Source organism: Heliangelus exortis, chromosome 9, assembly GCF_036169615.1.
Source record: "Heliangelus exortis chromosome 9, bHelExo1.hap1, whole genome shotgun sequence".
Taxonomy (NCBI): domain Eukaryota; kingdom Metazoa; phylum Chordata; class Aves; order Apodiformes; family Trochilidae; genus Heliangelus; species Heliangelus exortis.
Window position 1 is genome coordinate 24814949 of NC_092430.1, and position 22471 is coordinate 24837419.

Sequence of the window (22471 nt, forward strand, 5' to 3'; positions counted from 1 at the left end):
TACCTTACATGGCAGTTTTTATTGACTGTGAAGGAAACACAGAAGGAGATTACAAGACAAAACAATGCCAAGTATTTACCATTTGAAAAGGATGAAATTAAACAAGAGAAACAATTTTTCCCCCCACTTTTTGCTGCCAACAACAGAAGTCTTGAAACACAGATTCCCATTTTAATGCAGGACCAAGTAAAACTAACACCATTCAGAAAGTAAAAATGTGTTAGTCTGCAAATTTAATACAGATTTCCTTTTTCATCAGTGATCTAAAAAAATAAGACAACCAAAGGACATTTTCAGAGTCATCCCCCCTTATTCCCCTCAGCAAGAACAACAAAAATTGAACACAAAATGAATTTTTTCACTCACATGGGAAAGCTGAGGCAGGTAATTTCCAACAAGGTATGTCCAGAGGTGGGGGCTTACCTTAGTTTTCTACTTACCTAACACTTTCCTCACAGCTTTATTAGACAAATTAAATCTGTATTTTATTCAGCTGATCTCTCTGGTACTTATACAGATGTAGACAGGGATTTTTTTTGTATATTTGAACTGAATTTCATCCATCCCACCTGGACAAAGAGAAGCTTCACAGCTGCTCCATGCAGACCTAGGCTTGGCATCTGTCTTGTTCACCAAAGGTCTGCACCATGACACACAATCATTATTTATATTATTTCCCACTAAGAGTTGACAGAAAGCTGACTTTTCCAGATCATGGAACATTTTAATGGCCTTAAAATTACCCCCAAAATAGTACGTATTGAAACCTGCTGAAAACATCACAGATTTGTTTTAAAGGAGAACATAACTTTTGTCCAACACCCACTCCTGAATGCTGACCCCACTGGGTAGATGCTGAAGGAAACAGAATCCTCCTCCAGCTGCAAAAGATGTCATGGCCCAGGGTTTTATCACTTGTACTTTTACAGTCTGAGCACTGGTAAAGCTGAACTTTTCTTTGCCTGCCTCATTTTTTTCATTTATCTTTAACCCACTGCATGGTTACTTATGTATTTTTATTTATATTTATTTTGTTTCTACTGGGAGGTATAAAATTACGTCTCCTTGGGCTGTCAGATTTTTTGCACCCCAGGGGAATTCAGCCCAAAAAAAAAAAAAAGAAAATTACACTGCTCTGATAGCATTCCCAGCTACAGCAACACAGGTCACCCAGCAATGAGCTGGGGAGCAAACCAGGGAACACAACATTCTCCTTTAGTCAGATGAGAAAAATTTCTTCTCTGTGCAGCTCATACCAAGTATTAAAACCCTCTCAAAAGAGAAAACCAGAACCATTTCATGGGAGGGTTTCTCAGCACTCCTGGAGGACTGGGCTGTGATGGTCAGTGCTGTTTGCTCAGGCCACAGGGCTGCCCATCAGCCTCTCCTGTCGAAGGGCAATCAGCCTCTGAAACCACTTCTCTTCTGCTTCTGCCTTCTCAATAAACAGCTGGGACACACAGGAGGGGAGGAAAAGCAGACACAACTCATTAACTTCCTCCTTAGTACTCATTAGCTTCCTCTTTAGTTGGTATCAGCTGCTGAGATACCTACCCACTGTGTCAGTGCCCAGAGGAAAAAAGCCCAAAAAAAGGGAAAAAAAACCCAACTGCAGGGGGTGTTAACACAAAGGTGATGTTGGTTCATTAGTAAAGGTAGAGACTACAACAATTGGAAAGATTAATAATTGGAAACATTAATAGCTCAGGCCTTTCCTCTTTCAGTCTCCTCCTGAAGCAGCACATTTATCAGCACAGGTCCTGATCTTTGGGGGGGATGTTCCTGACACACAACTTGCATTTAGTGCAAGTCACTTGAAACTTGCTCATCCTTAAAAACCTCTACTGGAAAAAATCCCTCTATTCTACCCCTGTTTCCAATTACAAGTGCTCACTGTGGAATCTGCAACACTGCAGCCAAATGATTTCACTTTACCTTAAGTCTGTCAGGTATTTAATTTTATGATGTATTTAGCTTTATGATTTGGTAAGGTGGGCAAGCTCTGTGTCTTCCACCTGATTTCCCACTATAGAAACCAAAAGGAAATTTTTTTATTGAACAGGAACTTTTAGATGAGCAGGGTCTTAAATTCTCCTGCATTAAATGAGCATGGTATAAAACGTAGTATCAAATTTTGGTATAAAATGTGCTTGCAACTCTAAAACTCCCTCACTGACCAACTTTTCTTGGAATTGCTCTGTGTTGATGAGGCAAGGAGTGGGATCCTTCCTGAGCCCATGAAGGGACCATCAGTTAATGGTCTTCAGATGAGCAGCAGAGCCAAACAGGGAGGTGAACCTGCTCTCCTTCAATGGGCTGCCTTCTTCTGAAGAGAAAACTCAACAATACTTACATTTGGATGTGCTAGAGAATTATCATCCTGGTATTTGATGGCAGTAGGGATATTGGCAGGTGGTGGCTCTTTCTCAGGGACAGATGCATCACCAGTTCCTGCTCCAATAGTTACAGGTTCATACTGGGGCTCAGTAGGCTCCGTGGACTGCAAAGAAAGAAACTCAGCTGAATATTTTATCCTAAATGTGGCACTTTCAGCCAAGCACTGATTCTCCCCATGGTAACACATGCCCACAGAAGGTTCCTCATGCAAATCCTTCTCATCAGGAGTAGCAGGAAACACTGGACATGGACTGTGGTCCAGACCAGACATCTGGAGTGAAAAAAAGACAACATCAAAGGCAAGGAGAGAGGACTCAGAATGGCAGCTCTGGGCTCCTGGATCACTTTCTAAAGAAGCCACATGAACTTCTTGGAGACTTGTGGAAAGGGAAGAACATGTTTCTGGAGGAAAACAAGAGCCTTAATTCAAAAGGCCTCAGAGTCAGATGGGAAAACTGAGTTGGTCTTCACCTGCCTAGTTCCAAAGACAAAAGCACTCAGAAGACCTGGCAGCCAAAAGGCAGGTAAAATACTGAACCTGGAGGTCTCATCTCAGGTTTTTGGAAAGCTGAAATCAATGCTGGTTTGTTTCAGGGAGTAAACATGGCCTTGAAGCCTGGCTTCAGTTAATCAGAATTAAAAATGCTGTTTTCTACCTTTCACTGCAATGTAAATGGCTGATTGCTTTTGGAGTTTAATTCTTCTGCTTTTCCTTAAAAAAAAAAAAATCTTCATGATTTTATGTGATTTTAAAAGACTTTTTAAAACTCAGGGCTGCTCAGCAGATGTAGAACACACTGTCAGAAAGGCTGATTTCACTGACATCCTCACACATTTCAGTGTCTCCCTCCTTGAACTCCACACCACGAAGCCAGGAGAGTCGGCGGTGGGATTGGGGATTGTCAACATTGATGCTCTTTCATCCCAGGGAGCTGCATTCATAGCTCAGCTCCCACCCGACTTTGAAAGGCTTGTGCAGTGAGAAAGGACATTGCAAACTTACCTTTTTGACTTCTTTACTTGATCTGAATGCCTGTGGAACAAAGGAGTCACTTTCAATAGCTTCAATTTCTTTGACGCGTTTCACTTGCTCCACCAGGGTGGCTTGGTCTACAAAGAGAAGGTGCAGTGTCAGTGCACATCAGTGCATGCAGACAAGAAATGCTCTGTCTCAGCACTGCCTGGAATAGATTTTACAACAGCACATCCCAGGGAAAAAAACTTGGAATGCAGCCTAAAAAAATCTATTATGAAGACAAGCTCCCTCCTTCAGTAAAAATAACACCAGCGAGTTGGCCGTCAGTGGTCAAGGTTTTGATGTCAGCCCTGATGCTGAGTGAATAATTAGCTCAGGGTGGTCTGGATTTATGGCATGAGGATTCCCTGGAAAACTCTGGGGATAGTGCAGAGGAGAACACTTGGATGGGAAGTGGGTGTGAGGTGCAGATGCTGTGCCCTCAGCTGTGTTCTCCTGTCCTGTCACCAGCCTGGCAGCCACGGCTGGTCACGGGCAGGGTGCTGTGGGTGGGTGACCTGGAAATGAGAAGGGGGGCTCAGGAGGCCCAGAGACATCATCCCAAGCTACAAAGTACACAGGGAATTGCCCAAAATTTGGCAAATGGTGAGGAAAAAGCAGCTTTGGGTTAACTAGGTTTGATCAAAAATCGTCACAAATACACAAGAACTCTTTAAATTTATCAATACAGTATATAAATAAACCCCCCCACACCACAATATAAAGCACAAATCCTAAGAGCAAGTGGAATTATGTATTTGTAGTATATCTGTACATATGTATAAATGATTTATTTTTTTATTGCTCTAAAGAGAACAACATTTCAAAGTGGGAGAAGTGCTTGCAGACCAACAGCTTGCAGACTTATTCAGCAGCTCAGAAGTACCAAATTCTTTCTCTGTATGCAAAATCCCAAAGCCAAATTAAGGCAGATGTACCCACACACTGCAAAATGCAAGAAAAAATAACCAGGCCTTACACCAGACCTTCTGCAATGGCTGACCCCTGGGAACTCATCTCACTTGATTAATGAGAAGCACCTGGAGTATTGTGTCCAGTTCTGGGCCCCTCAGTTCAAGAAGGACAGGGAAGTGCTTGAAAGAGTCCAGCGCAGAGCTACTGAGATGATTAAGGGAGTGGAACATCTCCCTTATGAGGAAAGGCTGAGGGAGCTGGGGCTCTTTAGTTTGGAGAAAAGGAGACTGAGGGGTGACCTCATCAATGTTTTCAAATATGTAAGGGGTGAGTGTCAGGGAGATGGAGTTAGGCTTTTCTCAGTGGTGACCAGTGATAGGACAAGGGGTAATGGGTGCAAGTTGGAGCATAGGAGGTTCAAGTTGAATATCAGAAAAAATTTTTTTACTGTAAGGGTGACAGAGCCCTGGAACAGGCTGCCCAGGGGGGTTGTGGAGTCTCCTTCACTGGAGACATTCAAAACCCACCTGGACACGTTCCTAGGGGATGGACTCTAGGGGGCCCTGCTCTGGCAGGGGGGGTTGGACTAGATGATCTTTCGAGGTCCCTTCCAACCCCTAGGATTCTATGATTCTATGATTTCAATGACCAGCAGCTCAGAAAGGTTCTGCAATGGAGATGCCCACACTAAGTGAACAATTTCATTTTTTTCTCAACTTTTCTCTCAATTTTTTTCTGCTGCTGCTTCAGGCTCCCAGCTCAGCTCCCTTTCCTTACCTCCTACCTCCAGCTGCAGTGACAAGAAAGCCTTGAGCTCACTCTGCTTGTTTTCATGTACATTTTAAACCCATTTCTCTTCACCTGAGCTACTCAGGAAAACCATTTGCTTCCTAGGTGGTCACCGGGGCCAGTGCTGGAGGCTGTGGCTGAGGGCAGAGTTTCTAACAGGTCAGGCAGGCAAAAGAGGGGATGAAAAGCAACTTTCAAGCAGAAAAAAGCTGCCCCATTGCTTAGAAATTATTTGGGAATATTGTTTAGTCTCTGTGGGTACAATGAATGGAAAAATGAGGAACCTGCTGACTATTTCTGCATGTGCTGAGTGTGCAGAAAGTCAAAATCCTGGGATAAGGCTCAGAGCCCTGAGACTGCTGAGGATTTTGTGGAAGCCTCAGCAAAGCTTCAGTTTTGGGCAGAAAATGGCACGATTTTTTTCTGGCTAAGCTTAGGGCAAAGAGCTGCACTACAGCAAAGTTCATGAGGACATCTTTAAATCCCTTTATTTTGAATTTAGAAAGCAAGGGAAAAAATTGGTTCCAATGCCACTTGTGTTTAGAGGTTCTGTTGTCTTGTGATCAAGTCTTTGAAAAAGATTCCTGAGGATCCCAGAGGAAGTATAAACCCAATAAACTGGTGCCCTGCAAGGCAGAGGGGATCATTATTCATCAAGTTCTTGGGTCCATCTGCTCTGCAGGTAAAGAAGAGGAATGAAAAGTGTAGTCCCAGTGTTAAAAAAAGGTATCAGAAACTGGTTAAAAATCTCAACTCTTATTTCACCAGAGCTATGCTCAGTTCCCAGCCTCTTGCAGTGTCTTCTTACACAAACCTATGGGAATGACAAATTATTAAGGGGGCAAAAAAAAAAATAAAAAAAAAAAAAATCACTAAATGTTTAGAATTACATCAGTGACATTAACTTGGGGAAAATGGACTGGAGGAAGCACAAGCCATTAGTGTATGAGTTTTTTGACAAAGGCATTATTGGTAGATAAAATGACTTCCAGATGTTGTTTGTCAGCTGTCAGTAGGAAGGATATGTATTCCATAGTAAAATCAAAAATAATGGAGTCAGAAAGCTAAAAGGCTACAGACAAGGAGAAAAAAAAAAAATCAATACTAACTCGTTGCACAGCAAGTCTTTTTACTGTGTTACAGTGAAAAAAAATGAACTAAATCTTGTACTGGGGCTTGTTGAGGCTGTTTTTTATAAAGAGGCAATTCTGGCAGCAGTGACAATTACCAGGCTGTCACCATGTCCCTGCTGCCACCCAGCCCTGGCCATGCCAACAGCAGGGGGGTGCAGATATAAATATAAATATAAATATAAATATAAATATAAATATAAATATAAATATAAATATAAATATAAATATAAATATAAATATAAATATAAATATAAATAGATATCCATATAGGCACCTCTTTTCTAGCTGTTTTTTTCCTGTTGAATTAGTCTGTCTTAGCAAACTGCCACTTCAGGACTCAAATGTCCAGCTCAGCTTGATCAATCCTTTAGATTCCATCTGAAAATTCCATGCACACAATAATTAGAAATGCCAGAGAGTTGGATGAAAGAAAAAGTAACCTGCCCACAAGCTCTAGAGAAAATATTCCTATTTCTGTGCTCATTTTGAATGATGAAACTGGTGATGAATGCACTGAACAAGCACCAGAACAGAAGCAGTTATTGTTGTGCCTAATGACAGCTTGTGGATGACCCATTAAATAAAAACATGTTGGAAATATTTCCTGCCTAATTAGGTGTAAATATGTATTGTTTACTGGATTCCTGGCTAAGCTGTAACCCTGACCACAAAAATGAAGCCATGCCTTTACCTAAAGAGTTTATTTTCACACAGTTCTTACTTAAGAATCAAAGCACTGATGTAACAAACCTCAAATATTCCTCACAATCAATGTTTCTTCATCTTTGCCTGATAACACAGGGACACAACTAATTAATTTAATTGACCCATTTAAAACCTAACACCTTTTAAGTAACGTGCTTAGAAACACTTGCAGGAAAAGCTGGTATTTTTTTTCCAGGTTTTTTTTCCCTTATGAGTTGAGGAGGAAAAGAGGGAAACACAAATAGATCCTAGACTGAATAAACCAACTAAAGAGGGAAATCTTTTCCTCTTCATCCCTTTTACTCAGGGTTAGATGATATTGGGTCATTCTGATCCAGCTGCAAGGCCAGAGGAACAGCTCTGGGGGTTTCAGCCCCACTGGGGGGTTTCCCATGCCCCTTGCTTTTTATTTGCTTTCATTTAGTTAATTAAACTGCAAACTGACAGAGCCAAAGGAAAAGGAAGTTTCATCCAGACAATCTGCAGCAAAAGAATCAATAAAAAAAACCCCTACCTGGCTTGGAGATCCCCCCAGAGCACTGCACCAAAACCTTTATATGAAACCCCACCAGAGCAGAGAGGGGAGCAGGGACAACTTCATCACCTCTGGACTTCACCAAACTGGGAGCTCTGTGTTTAAGGGTTTTTTTTTTTCCCTCTTCCCTTCTGCCCTTGCCTGGGTGGAGGTGTTGGGATGGAGCCCACCTCATCCCAGCTTCTCCAGCATCCCAGTGGATGGGATCAGTCCTTAGGAGGAGGCACCACCACACTCAACCCCTCTGTCTGCCAAGCTGGGAAAACTGTGGATGATGAGCCCATCAGCCAGAGAGAAATTCAGGATTCCTTCCCCAACTCCCTCTTCCCACCTTTAAGTCACAATAAAATCTGCCACCAACTCTCCCTGCAGCTGAGTTTTGGCCACACTCCTTCCTGGCTGCTGAGATTTCCAAAAAAAGGACTTTTCTTCCAGCCAGAGAGATGGGAAAAATCAAACAAGGCTCCAGAAATGAGCAGAGAAAGTTTTTAGGGTTAATTTGTACAGTTTCAGCTTCACTGGAAGTACTCTGGTATGGCAACTGTAATGCATTAAAGCAGCAAGGTGGCAGCACTCTGGAAATCCCTCTGGTAAGTGCTGAGTTCTTACAACTTGCTATGTTAATATATTATAATTATCACCTTGCTTTCACGGTATTTTAAAGTGAGCCTGGATGCTAAAAAAAAAAACCCACAAAAAAACCAACCAAAAATTGAATTATTGGGTACAAAACCAAGCAGACAACACGGTGAAAAAATTCAGCAATTAAATTCTGAATTTCAGAACATTTAACTTCAGCAATTCAGGAACATTTCTGCTCCATTTAACCTGTGTGCAGGAGTGTTCCTCACACACCTGCTGGTCCCCACTTGCTCAGGTTTTGAGGCCTTCCAGGGTATTTTTGTAAATATTTGGGGGCAAAGCCAAACTCAGCTGCAAACGTGGTAGGACCCAGCCCTAATATGCTTCAAATTGCTGGGAATTTGCCTTCTATTAAGCAAAAAAGAGTGGGTGGAGGGGGCTGGGGGCTGTCCCCCCCAGCCCTGGGCACCCAGGGTTTGTCACTGTGCTAACATGGGAGCTCCACTCCTCTTTTTTCTCAGCACACAAAAGCAAGAGATGTAATTCAATGCTCAATTTACCCTTGTCTCGTAGGAGATTTTTTTTCCCCCCCGCTAATTGATAGAAATTAAGCCATTAATCAAGCCACCAGCCATCATTCAAACCAGGGAAGATGAATACAAACTTTCATCATAACCACCTTCCCCATTTTAGTGTTCATTAGCATTAATTTTTAATGCAATTATGCTATTCTTTTACGCTGAGCTCATAAATTACTGCTCTTTTGTTGCTCGCTGGCCTTGTAAAATCCAAGGTAATGCTTTGTGCTCTGATCTTAAAGGCAATTACTGGCTGCTTCTATCTTTTATATATCTCTCTCCCAAATAACCTCTGTATTGTATCTACAAACTAACGAGTGGATATATTACACAGAAGTATAATATATAACAATTTGTCCACATTCAACCTACACACGGATCTATTAGACACGGGCAGATAAATAAAAGTATTCCTGCACCCAGCAGGGCCCCAGCTCCAGAGAGACAGCAGAACCCAGGTCCTTCCACAGCAAAATATTATTACACTCTGGATGGACAGCAAAAAAAAAAAAAAAAAAAAAAGGAAAAAAGGGAAACAGAACCTTTTTTCCTGGCCCTTTCCTCGTTTACACCTCCCCAAGTGATGGGGGAAGTGGAGAGAGGTGATTGCACCCCCTGATTTTTCTTTCCCTCTGCATGTGGTCTCACCCAGAGTCCTTCCAAGATGTGGCATTTTCAGAGTTCCCAGGATCACACGGTGCCACCCTGATGCCTGGTGTCAATAACAGTAACTTCCATGCTTTTATTCCAGTCCATATATTGATCTGCAGTAACACATCAGGGGAAATGCACACAGGAGCTCCAACCACCTCTGGTTGCCCTCAAACACTGAACATAATTTAAGGGGCTGCAGGAAAAATGAAATGCAGACCAGAAAATTGTTGTTTCTTTGCTGCTTCATTATTCTGCTGCTTCATTATTCTGCTGCTTCTTTCCTGGGCCAGGCCTTTAGCTGGTACATGAAAAAAATGCCATTCACACCAGCTAAACATCTGGTTAGCACCAATAAAATATGATCCATGTATTTAAAATCCCATTTCCTTTAGGCCTGAGCCAGCACAAAGAAGACAATTCTTGGTTAAGTCTCCTCCTTATCCCATAGATTCCCTCTGCTCTGGCAGATAAATTCCCATTTGACACGTGGTAAGTCCACATGGAATTTTGGCACGGCCACCCAGATCAACAAAACCTCATTTTTTAAGAGAAAATAAAAGACCCCTCACAAGGGATTGCAGTTTAAGCAAATGGATGCAATTCCTGTTCCATTTAACCAGAGGAAGGGCATCTCCAAGCTCCACAGGCTCCTTAATTCAGCCCTTTTTTTCTTTATTTTTTTTTTTTGGGAGAACATGGACACAGGCTCCACATCAAGATGTTCCAACTTGCTCTTCCCAGTGCTGGTGGCCAGCAAAATATTATTTTCCATTTGGATCCTGCTAGGTCATTCCTTAAGACTTCTTTGTTCCTATATATTTGGATTCTCCATCTCCCAGGTACCAACACTTGTAGGGAAGATTCCCTGACCCAGCCTGCTCCAAGATCCTGCTCTGAGTTGCTGGGGAGTTTGCTGAAGCTGAAATGTTTGGGGTGAAATTCTGCTGTGCTCCTGTCCACCCCAGGCTCCACTTTTGCAGATTTCAGCTGGTTCAGCCCTTTCTGGAGCCACAGGGAACCAACATCAATTCACCAATTACTGGCAAACTGGGCTTCTAAACATTCAGTTCCTGCTTTCCCCCTCCTGCTCCAAATCCCCCTTCATTTAGTCATTTCCTTCACATTTGGCCAACTTTTTCTGTTCTTTAAGACTATTTCTCTGCCTCAAAGCTCTAAGTTACCTGATCCCACTCCCCCACTGTGAGGACAGAGGACAAAACACACCTTTTCTTTCATTGTGTCCTTGCCCAGCTCCACTGCAAGGTCCCTCCAGCCCACCTGAACTGGTGTTTGCTCCAGGATGCACCCAAGTCTAACTGGAGAAGCACTGGGAGGGATATTGGCCAACTGGGGTGGGATGGAGGCAAATCAGAGACTGAAATAGAATGGAAAAAAAAAACACAACCCAACACAACCCAAACAACCTTTCTGACTATTGTTATTGGAGAAAATAATGATAATAAACTCCTGCTCTGGGGAATATGAGCAGTGAAGTCATTTGCTCACAGGGAGGGCCATGGCACTGATGGAGATGGGGCCAAGCATCCCTCCAGCTTTCTGCTGCTGTTGGCATGAGCACTTTAAGCCAGCCCCAGCCCCAGAAAAACCCCAAACCAAAGTGGCTGACTGCACTATTCCAGTATGGATTATTTTATTTTTGTTTAGTTTTCAAAGAGTATAAATCTCCAAATAACCTTCATCCACCCTGGTCCCTCCCCAGCCCTCACCCAGGGATGTCCCAGCATCAGCCACCAACCCAGCCCCTGCAGTTTGGGGCTTTCCATCTCTCTTTGCTGAGGAGTTCTGCTTGTTTCTATCCCATCTCTTGGCTTCTTTCATTTTTCACACACATCTCACGTTTCAGAAACAGTGTTCAAGTCATCCTCACTCTTGTAAGATTTACCTCCTCTGCATATTAAACATATTTTTTTTTTTTTATTTGTTTGTTTAAATCGAAAAAGAAACCAGTGATTTGGAGACCAACCCAAAGTGGTATTTCATTGCTGGAAGGAGCCTATGCATGATGTGGTTTTCCTGTCAAAATGCAGAGCTGGGAATTTTGCCATGTTAAATTGTAGGAACACAGGCTCAGGACTAGGGTAATATCTTAATGCTTCAATGTGAAGGAAAGAAAACATAACTCAATTAAATTATGTACTTTAGGGATTTTTCTGACACTCTATATACTTGGGAAAGCTGCCACCTACCCTGACCTTTCTCTTATAATTATGTATGTCAGCTTAAATATCATTAATTTAGTCTGTGTTTCACTCATCCTACATGTTTACTGAGTGTCTGGATTTTTTTTTACTTTTATTTTAATAATCTCTTTCCAGTGGAGGAAAAGACTAAAATAAAATGACTGACACAACTTTCTTGCAATTACTTTGGGGAGCAGGAATCTAGACTTTAAAACAATAACTAGGAAATATTTAGATGTTTCATGCTTTGTACATATGGATTCTTTTTAAAATCCAGCCTGATGAGTTACAGGTGAACCTAGAAGAACTGGGGGCTTTTGGAAGGCATTGCAAAATAAAGCAAAAGGCTTTAGATAAGGTTTTTCTGACTGCAAAGAATAAAAGTCCACAGAGCCACTCCTCATTTCCAGTGAGCAATGTGCTCAGGCACTGCTCTAGGCTCTGATTTTCCAACAGAAAATCATCCCATGGTTATGGGATCCTCACTGATACCTGGGACTGATTCTGCTTTTCAACTCCAGTTCCTAATGTTTAATTACAAAGCTTGTTCCTCCTGACCAAATGGCTGAAACAGGGATATGATTCTCAGTGGTGCCCAACCTTTAGGAAGCACCCCCTTAGCACAGGGATAATTTTCCAAAAGCCTCACAGACTTCAGCAGCTGGTTCCCAAGTATTGTCTGGAGCAGAAACCATTGGATCCCTTTCCATCCTGGAGCAGAAACCACTTGGATCCCCTTTCCATCCTGGAGCAGAAACCATTGGATCCCTTTCCATCCTGGAGCAGAAACCACTTGGATCCCTTTCCATCCTGCAGCAGAAACCATTGGATCCCTTTCCATCCTGGAGCAGAAACCACTTGGATCCCTTTCCATCCTGGAGCAGAAACCACTTGGATCCCCTTTCCATCCTGCAGCAGAAACCATTGGATCCCTTTCCATCCTGGAGCAGAAACCACTTGGATCCCCTTTCCATCCTGGAGCAGAAACCATTGGATCCCTTTCCATCCTGGAGCAGAAACCACTGGATCCCTTTCCATCCTGGATTGCCACACCAAACACCACTCCTTTGGTACAGAGACAAGCACACCAGCAATTAGATAGCACACACAGATTTAAGTTATAATAATAAGGATTTTTTTCTGCCTGGGTGAGGGCTGATTCCCCCGTGCTGGCAGGGCAGGACATGTCTGCAGACACCAGCATCTCCTCAAGCCCTCACTTGATCCTTTTCTTATCTCAGAGCCTTAAAATATGGACTCAGAGACCATAATCCTTCCTTTAGAGGTCACAGGGCAACTATTTTCCAAACCTGAGGTTTGCTAATCACACACTGATCCCCAGAATATGGTGTTAGGGACAGATCACACCTGGGGCTGGGGTGAACTGGGGCACAAGAGCAGCTCCACAAGAGAGTCAGCTCTGAGAGGAGAAAGAGCACACTGAGATTTAAATAAAACCTTACAAGGTTTGCCCACGTTATTGTTAATACAAGTTATTGATATAAATTATGATTGATATGAAATTAATATTAATGTAAATCTTATTAAACGGAAAAGAAACTCTCTCCCTAAAAAGCCACTCAGCATTTAAAAGGCTGCCTACCTTTTACTTCAAAGTGACTCTACATTCTCCCAACTTTCACCCCAAAAAAGCTCCTGTATGATTTAATCATTTCCCAGCTGGTAAATTGTTTTCTCTTCTTCTTTATTTGCACTGCTCCAGTCTGCAGGTCCTCAATTTGCATCTCAGATTCAAACTCTCCATCTGACACCTCCAAGAAACCATCAGTTCTGCTAGAAGCCAAAAAAGCAGAGTCTTAACCTAAAAAAAACCCTGTTTACATCACCCCCTGCAAACCCCACCAGGATGTCAGGAGTTGGCTGAGTCTCTGCTGTCCCCACCAAAGCTCTCCCCCCTTTCATAACCCTACAAGAGACCCCAAAAGAGGATTATTTGGTGTCCAGAGCCACAGGTCAACTCCAAACCCACCAAAACATTATGAAAAGGTTCCCAGGGGTGATGGTGTAATAGTTTTTGACTGAATTGATTGTGCCCTGACAATAGGCAACTCAGCCTTGCAAATGCATCAACTCTGTAATGAGGAGCTATTAAGTCTATTGATTTTCTGATTTCAATTGATAGCCAACAGGCCAAAGCTACACATCAATATTTGTGTAACTAATACCCAAGAGCTAACAATTTTGACAAATGAAAACCTCAATAGACCAAACAGTGCAAATTAATGGAAATTTAATGACCAGACCTCAGAATTTACATGAAATATTTAATGAATTTAGAAATACGCCTCCTGTTTCTGGAGACTTCTGGAGTTTTATAAGGGGGGGGGGGGGGGGGGGGAATAAGTAAATCAATATAAAAGCCCAGCAGGATGCTCTTTTCCTGGGTCCTAAAGCAGGGAATTCTGCAATACAGAACAACCCTCTTGAGATGTCAGCCCCTAAAAATGGCTTCAAAATGAATAAAACTGAAAACTGACTCATTTTGGAATCATTTGCTAAAATCAGGCAACATTCCAGCACAGTGCCATGGTCCAACCTCACCTCCAGCTGGCACATTTCTCTATCTAGTTATGATCACGACTGGAAATCAGCACCTCCCCACCTCCCCTACCCTTCAGATTTCCTCCAGGTTTGGGTTTTTTTAAATGAAGTTGGGATATCAGAAAAGCAGCAGTAAAAATATGCTTATGGCTTCCTCCCAAGCAGGAAAATTTTTCTTTTTTTTAATTTTTTAATAAGGAAAATGAATGCCTAAGGTAGAGACACCCATGCACCCCACCATCCTCTTTCCAAGCAGCTGGAAAACTTCTCTCCCCCTTCCATTTATCTTTGGAGAAAATAACCCCACCAATGGTTCAAGGGGCTTATGAAAGGACTGAAAATCAGATTTATTTTTTTTTTGCTTACCAAGAGACCTCCCATCCCCTTTGCTGCCTGCCCATTTCATGCACAGCTCTTGATTTTCCCTTTTGGAAGCAGCTTTTCAATACCTAGCTATAATTTTTTTTTTAAATGACTAAAATCAGATAACTAATTAAGTGATTGCTTTACAATCCCATTACCTTAACTAATGCTTGCCTCAGACTTCTCCTTTTACACAAACAAATGCCATGAAGACAGTAAAATGCACAATGTTAATGAAGTCCAGAAGCCATTTTTGATTTTCATCTGTTTTAAATTTTGAAGATAATTTCAAGACATCTGATTTTTTAAAAAAAAAAATCATAAACTGCCCTGTCAGACTGTCAGTTCATCTGTGTTTTCACTTGTAGAAGTCACTAAAAACTGAGTATCTGATGGGCTGCAATTGGCACCACCTCAAACACCTCATCAAAGAGGAACTAGAGCTAAAGTGCTAATTTTTCACCAAAAAATGGGTCTCTGAAAGGATTTAAAACCAAGTATTTTTTAACACGATGTTGATTTAATGCATTGACTTAAAATACAAACCCAGGAAAGGGAAATAACTTTTTATTTGCAACTTGTGGTTGTAGCTTTGAACCAGACTTAATGAGGCAGAACCTGCTCAGTGCTTCACCTGCTGAGATATTTTTACAGATGTGAAAGTAAAACTTTAATTTTATCTGAAATATATTTATTTGAAAGTAAAAAATGTCTCAAGTACCAGATTCAAAATAATTTTTATATTTATGCACCTCTTTTTGATGTTGTGTCTCTCTTAAGGGATCCCACAGTGCTTCATTCCAGGAGAAAAATTATCTGATTCTTTTTTTTTTTCCCCTTCATAAGAAGTGGAGGAAAACACTCAAATGCTGCTTCAGATTTTAATATAGAGGCAAACCAGATAGAAGGGAAGATACTATTTTTAATCTCCTTTTACCTGCTATTTCCCTGTGACCACCCCCAGGCTTATGCATTGCTTCTCCCCTGGATTTTCAGCTGATGTGTGAAATAAAGGCACATTTTAGGCAAGTCAGGTGCAAGGGGAGGGTTTTAACCAAACCATCCCTCTTCCCCCATGAAGAAGGCATCATCCTAACCCCAAAATAGAGTGGCAGCATTTCAAGCTCCATTTGTGTGCCCCCCATTTGTGTGGCTCCAAGCAGATGCAAGCCCTGCATTAGGACTGGTGAGGACTACAACAACAACAGGGCCACCTTTCTGATAAAAAAATGTCATGGTTTCTTGCCATTGTCACTGTCTTTTCTGTCATCACTGAGGATCAGCTTTTTTAATTGAGAAATCTGAAGGTTAAGCATCTGGCTGATGGGCACATCACTTCAGATGAATCTAAATAAATTTAATAAAGGGAAAAAATTGATTTTTTTTTGTTTAACTGTATGAAAAAGTTAGTTCTGCAGAGTGGAAGCAGGCATTAAAACCCTCTCTGGAAGAGCCTGTCTTCTGCCTGCATAAATCAGAGCAAGCACTTGGGCAGCCTTTACAGTCAAAGGCTATTTCATATCAACACAACCCTATTTTCTGCTCATGAAACTTCCATTCTGGTTGACATTTTTTACCTAAAGCCAGACAGCAAGTGGATAAAAGGCACCTGAGACATTCTGTGGACAGATTGGCCATCTCATGAAGGAACTCACATAATGTTTCCTAGTGGGAGATGCCGGGGTCTGTTCCTGATCAATAGAGCCCTATATTAGCACACTTCTCATTTTTACAACACCTAAAGTGGGAAATGGCATTTAGTGGCTGCTGGAGGTTTCCTGACAAACGGCCCCTCCATCCCATTGTATTTGCTTTATTCCCTTTAGGGCTTCATCTTCCAGCCTATATTTTACAGGGACACAAAGCCAGTGAACAACGCTGGAAAAGCACAAGTGGCAGCACAAGGTGCACAAGCCCAGGCTTCCTCCAGCCACACACATCCCTCCTGCATCACTTCACACTCCAGCTTTTTCTTCCCCACTCACCCCCTCTCCTCTAAAATCTCCCTGCAAGAAGCTGATGCTTGGGATAAACCACTTGGATCCCAGTGGTGATTTTCCAGGGACTCACCAGCACTGAGTCTTAGAATCCCAGAGTGTCAGGGGCTGGAAGGGTTCTCTAGAGCTCAGGGAGTCCAACCCAAAGGAGCCTCACCCAGGGCAGGACACACACAACACATCCAGGGGGGCTGGAAAGGCTCCAGAGAAGGAGACTTTTTCCTGGGCCAGGGCTCCCTCACAGCCAAGAAGTTTCTCCTCATCTTCAGCTGGAACTTCCCATGTTCTGCCCTCAACCCTTTATTCCCTCTCCTATTCCTGGGCACCACAGAACAGAGATTGGCCCCTTCCTCTTGCCCCCACCCCTCAGATAAATATCCAGATATTACCTCTCTATAAATACCTATTTATAGGCATTCAGAGATCCCCTCTCAGCCTCCTTTCCTCCAGGCTGAACACCCCCAGGGCTCTCACTCTTCCTTCCCAGCAGAGATGCTCAGGTCCCTTCATCATCCTCTCCCTTGGCCTCTCTCCAGCAGATCCCTGTCTCTCCTGAACTGGAGAGCCCCAAACTGGATCCAGTATTCCAGGTGTGGTCAGAGAAGAGGGGGAGGAGAACCTCCCTGGATCTGCTGGCCACACTTTTCCTGATGCCCCCTATGATACCATTTGCCCTCTTGGCCACAAGGACACATCTTTGACCCGTGGAGAATTTACTGTCCACTGGGACCCCAAGCTCTTTTTCCAACATTATATTCACCTCCACTTTGGATTTAAATGCTGTCACACAGCACGTGATGTCCCTTACACCAAACTCCAGCCACAGACTTGGCTCTGTCCTTTCCAATTCCTTCATCATTATTACTGATTTTTATTTATCGTTGTTGTTTATTATGATTATTTGGGTGCTTTTCCTAATATGCTGCATTATGCCACTGCAACTGCCCCAAACTTCCCATTTTTATATTATCCTTGAGTAGTTTCTGCTTACTTTTAATTATAGAATGCCAATAAAAAGATTAAACACAGATGAAAAAAGATCACAGCGTGCACCAGCTGCTGCACTGTCCCCTGAGGATGGGCAGCACAACACCAGGTGCTGGTGTCACACTAATGATGCCACATCCCCTCCCCAGGGACCCAAAGGGTGGAGCTGCCCCTACTCACACTTTGCTTAAAATCTGCCATTAGGAAGGCAACACTGGAAAGATTTGAAATTACAATTTTGATGGGAGAGTTAAATAAAAAAAACCCAAACAAAGCAAACAAACAAAAAAACCCAACCCAACCAACCAACCAAAAAAACAAAACCAAAAAACCCAAACAAAACGAAACACGAATCCACAGTAAACATATTATTTATCCCTAAGAATTTGTAGACTTAAGAGACTGAGTTCAGGTCATTGTTACGAGAAGGAACTTCAAGAAAATTTACAGAACATAAACTATGACCTAAGGCAATAACTAATGAACTTCATGGCATCCTCATCTATTTCAGGATCACTGGGTGAAGCACTTTAACTTATTACAGATGCACAGACTGACCTCATGCAATCAAATCTTTTTGTAGCAGATTCAACCTGTGGTTTTAATATCAATTACATCATGGCACAGTCCTCTAACTTTTACTAAAGGAAGTGTTAAGCAGAATACCTGTTTTGGCTCAGGTAAACCACTGGTTTTACAGGACAGTACCACCCACACTGGTTTAATGCTCACCAAACCCAATCCAGCAGAAATCTGCCTTCAAATCCTGCCCATCCTGCTTATATAAACCACATTTCACACCCTTTCCATCAACTGCTTAATGACAGAATCATTCCAGTTGAAAAAGGCCTTCAAGATCATTGAGTCCAACCATTAGCTCATCCAGTCCAACCATGAAACCTTTCCCAGTTTCACTTCTCCTCCATGGTCATGCTGTGCATCAGCAGGAGATGGCTGAGGAAGTGCTGAGATCCTTCCCAAGGTGATCAAAATGATTCCCAAAGTCTGGGCAAGTTATCTTTCTTTTGAAAATTATCTTAAACTTGATATGAAATATAAAGATAGGAGAAAAAAGACTTTAAACCCCCCTACTGTGCACACATATATGCTGTTTTACCTAAAAATGGATACTGGCTCACAAGTCCATTCAGGCTACACTATGTCTGTTGTGCAAGGCATGATTTTCCTGCTTTGATTCAAATTAATCCACATGTTCCCAAAAGTACCATGAAACAGGAGGTGCTTTCCCTCCCAAACCAAATCATAGAATCCTAGAACCATAGAATGGGCTGGGTTGGAAGGGACCTCAGAGCTCATCAAGTCCAACCCTTGCTCCACTCCCCCCGTGGTTCCCAGCCCATGGCACTGAGTGCCACATCCAGGCTCTTTTGAAATAGCTCCAGGGATGGAGAATCCACCCCTTCCCTGGGCAGCCCATTCCAATGCCTGAGCACCCTCTCCAGAAAGAAATTCTTTCTCATGGCCAACCTAAACCTCCCCTGGCACAACTTGAGCCCTCTTGTGCCCTCTTGTCTTGCTGAGAGTTGCCTGGGAAAAGAGCCCAACCCCCCCCTGGCTCCAACCTCCTTTCAGGGAGTTGTAGAGAGTGATGAGGTCTCCCCTGAGCCTCCTCTTCTCCAGCCTCAACACCCCCAGCTCCCTCAGCCTCTCCTCAGAGGATCTGTGCTCCAGTCCCTTCCCCAGCCCAGTTGCCTCCTTTGGACCTGCTCCAGCACCTCAATCTCCTTCCTGAGCTGAGGGGCCCAGAACTGGACACAGGACTCAAGCTGTGGCCTCCCCAGGGCTGAGCACAGGGGCAAATCAAGGAGTTGTTTTCTTTTTCTCTTTAAAGGACCATTCCCCCCAGCATTAAGTGCTGCCCATTTGCAGCCCCTCCTGCCCACGTGGGCTTCATTTCCAAGCCTATTCAAAATGATGTTTTCCAAGCATGTGCCACATGACTTGTTCATATAAATGGAGCAAATTAAACTGTCTCCACATATATCCTATCACATTTGTAGCCCTGATTTCTCTCCTTAACACGTGGCCAAGACACCGTATTATCTGCCTGCAGAGGTTGACCTCAGGATATTAGATTCTGCCACACAAGCTCTCTTGTACTAAACCGAGGGGAAACACTTAATCACCCCTGCCTTTTCAGGAAAAAAAAAAAAAAATCAACTTTAAATTTGCCATGATGAAAAATCAATAAACCAGTAATTGCTTGGCTTATCATTGCGTGGAGGAACAAATTGGGAAGCGAAGCTCAGCGTCCACCCAGGTTCCAGCCAAACACAGTGGGTTTCAGGATCACTAAGCCAGAAAAGGGAAAGGTCTCCGAGTGATAATTAAATCTACTCATGCTGATTTTCTGCCAAATTTATTTCCCCAGAGTATATAAAAATGTTTGCCTGCTTCCCCGGGTAGGCATAACTAATCCATTCAGCACTGGGACAACACACACACCAGGAAGAAAAAAAAAAAAAATGCAAATTCCAGGATGAAGCTGTCGGGACAACACTCACCCCAGTGGGAGCACCACCAGCCCATCCATTTACCTAGGGATTGATTTTTTGAAAGATCAATTTCATATTTAGCTGCATTCTGAAAAAAAAAAAACAACTTCTTTTTCTCATGATGGGGTAGAAACCTTCCTGGCTGTGAGTCTTGGAGGTGGCCAGAGCCAGCCAGCAGCTCCATCCTCTCCTGCTCCTCCTCCCCACACAACTGCAAAACATCTGCAAGATTTATTTGCAACTGAATATTTAAAAATATCATCTCAGGTGGTACACTAAGAGAAAAGATCCAAAGAGCTCACAGCAATGCAACCCAAAGCATCTGAGTTTATTCCTCTTGCTGCACATTGTGTGCCTAATTTCTGTATTATTATATATTCAATTTTTATATTATTATTATCATTATCATTATTATCATTATTATCATTATTATCATTATTATTATTATTATTATTATTATTATTATTATTATTATTATTATTATATAATATGACACAGTATTATATGTTTTTATTTATTTCATCTCCTTGGAATTTGACTTCCCAGACCTGGACTGAAAATCAGGTTTGACAGTACAACCCCCTGTGGCTTTTAATGTCATTTTTCAGACAGTCCCAAATGGAAACAAGTAAACAAAACCAAAGTAGCAAAAGAGCTCTCCACTGAAAGCACTCTTGTAAAAGTAGCACATTTTTTATTAATAGACCTAATTTCATGCAGCAAATTAGCATAGCTCCAATGGAAGTGCAAATGTAATCAAACTGAAAAATTCAAATGAGATGGAGGGAGCCTTTTTCTTTCTTTCTTTGCTTTTTTGTCACCAAAAAAAAAAAAAAAAAAGAAAAAAAAAAAAAAAAAAAAAAAGATTTTGGTGTGTGTCCTTCAACTGGCTATAGGGACTATGGTAATTAAAACATTTAAAACAGCACAAGCCCCCAGTCTCTAATCTGGGGCTCAGGTCAGCTGTCTGTAGATTTTAATTTGTCCTCGATTTGTATTCATGACAGGGAAATGCTGCATATTTAACAGCAAACCAGCAGGAGGGGCAGTGGTGGGCTTGGAGGTCAAATAATTTGATTTCCGAGCAGATTACATGTAACATCCAACATCTAATCTCACACCTGATTTGGCAATAAAATGACAATAAAAGTAATGTTAGGACAGCAGCACTGTGGGGTGGGTGGGGGTGAGGAACCAGTTTTCCCAAGCTGCTGTCTCTGCAGTGCTGGGTTCTGCTGCCAGGAGGCTCAACTTCTCCTCAGGAAAGGTTCCAAGGGTGCTGCAGGCATTTGCTGCCCAGAAATTTGTTTTATTTTTAAATTTATTTTCTATTTGAAACCGTAAGATGGTAAATATTGAAGAACTCATATTTTTTTTCCTGAAAATTCAATATTTAGAATTTTGGGGGAAACATATATTTAAAAAAAAAAAACCACAAACCTTTGAAAATGATCTTTTCAACAATGTTGATTAACATAAGGATATTCTAGGCAAACATTCTTGTCTGAAGATGGACAGACAGAATCAGGTCCATCAGGCAACAACTGCCAAAACAGAGGGCACCTTCCAGATGAGCATTCCTTGTGCATGTTACTTGTGCAAATTCCTTACAGAATTTCACTATTAACATTCCAGCCAGAGGGGCTTGTGGGAGGAGGCAGGGAATCACTATGAACAATTATGCACAGAAGAGTTGTTAATCTAAAAATAATACTAACTAAAAAATCCAGCAGAATTTTCCCTTTTTTTGTCCCTGTTTACACAACAGAAGCTAGAGCAGTGAGAATTAAGGGGTCAGAAAGACTGAAAATTGGTTTTTACATCACCAAAAATAAAACACTAAATCAGCTGAAAGTGAGTGAAATAATCTTAACACTTTTGGGCTGGGAAAGCTGGGAAGAGGAGAAAACATGATCGCCCCATCCACCTGGATCAAACTTCCAAGCAGCTCGAGGTAAACTGCAAATTACAGAAGAGACAATGAAAAAGAGTTCACAATTGGGTAGAGAGGAGTCAGAACAAAGCCCAAAAGGCTCTTTTTGCAAGGAAAATGTGTCCATGGAAGTTGTGTGGCTGAACTGGACTGAGGAAGGAGAAAGGTCTGGCTTGTGGACATGGCTGGGATGCTGGTGTGCATCCTGCAGTTGCTCTGGGTACCTTGCACAGCCTCAGGATGCCTCCCCACTTGACAGACAACTTAATAAGAGCACTTATTTTCCTGTGAAAAGGAACCATTTTAGTCTTAATTGGTAGCTAACTCCTCAGACAAACTGATGAGCTTTAGCTAACAAGCTTCTCTTCAGGAAACATTTTCTGTTCGTTTGAGAGCCCTGTCACATCCTTACAACTGTTTCAAAGCCACCACAGGACAGTTTTTATGGTGCTTATTAATAAATTGAAAAGAAGTCATCCTCCTGCTTTCACTCAGAGCTACCAACGTCTCCAATCCACCAACCAACCCTTTTTTGTCTCCCCCTTTGCATCTCCCCCATCCCCTGCCCATGGCAGGGGTGGAACTGGATGAGCTTTAAGGTCCCTTCCA

The 22471-nt window shown here is 42.3% G+C and overlaps 1 protein-coding gene across 2 annotated transcripts in view; it reads right to left on the reverse strand.

Moving 5' to 3' along the window:
• Positions 1-22471, reverse strand: part of RSRC1 (arginine and serine rich coiled-coil 1) — a 120829-nt gene continuing 98358 nt past the window's right edge. For both annotated transcript variants that reach the window (XM_071752821.1, XM_071752820.1), the window contains 3 exons: positions 3401-3507; positions 2354-2500; positions 1-1450 (listed from right to left, as the gene is read on the reverse strand). In XM_071752821.1, the coding sequence (XP_071608922.1) occupies positions 1358-1450; positions 2354-2500; positions 3401-3507 (347 nt within the window). In that variant the 3' untranslated portion in view covers positions 1-1357. The remainder of the gene's footprint in view (positions 1451-2353; positions 2501-3400; positions 3508-22471) is intronic.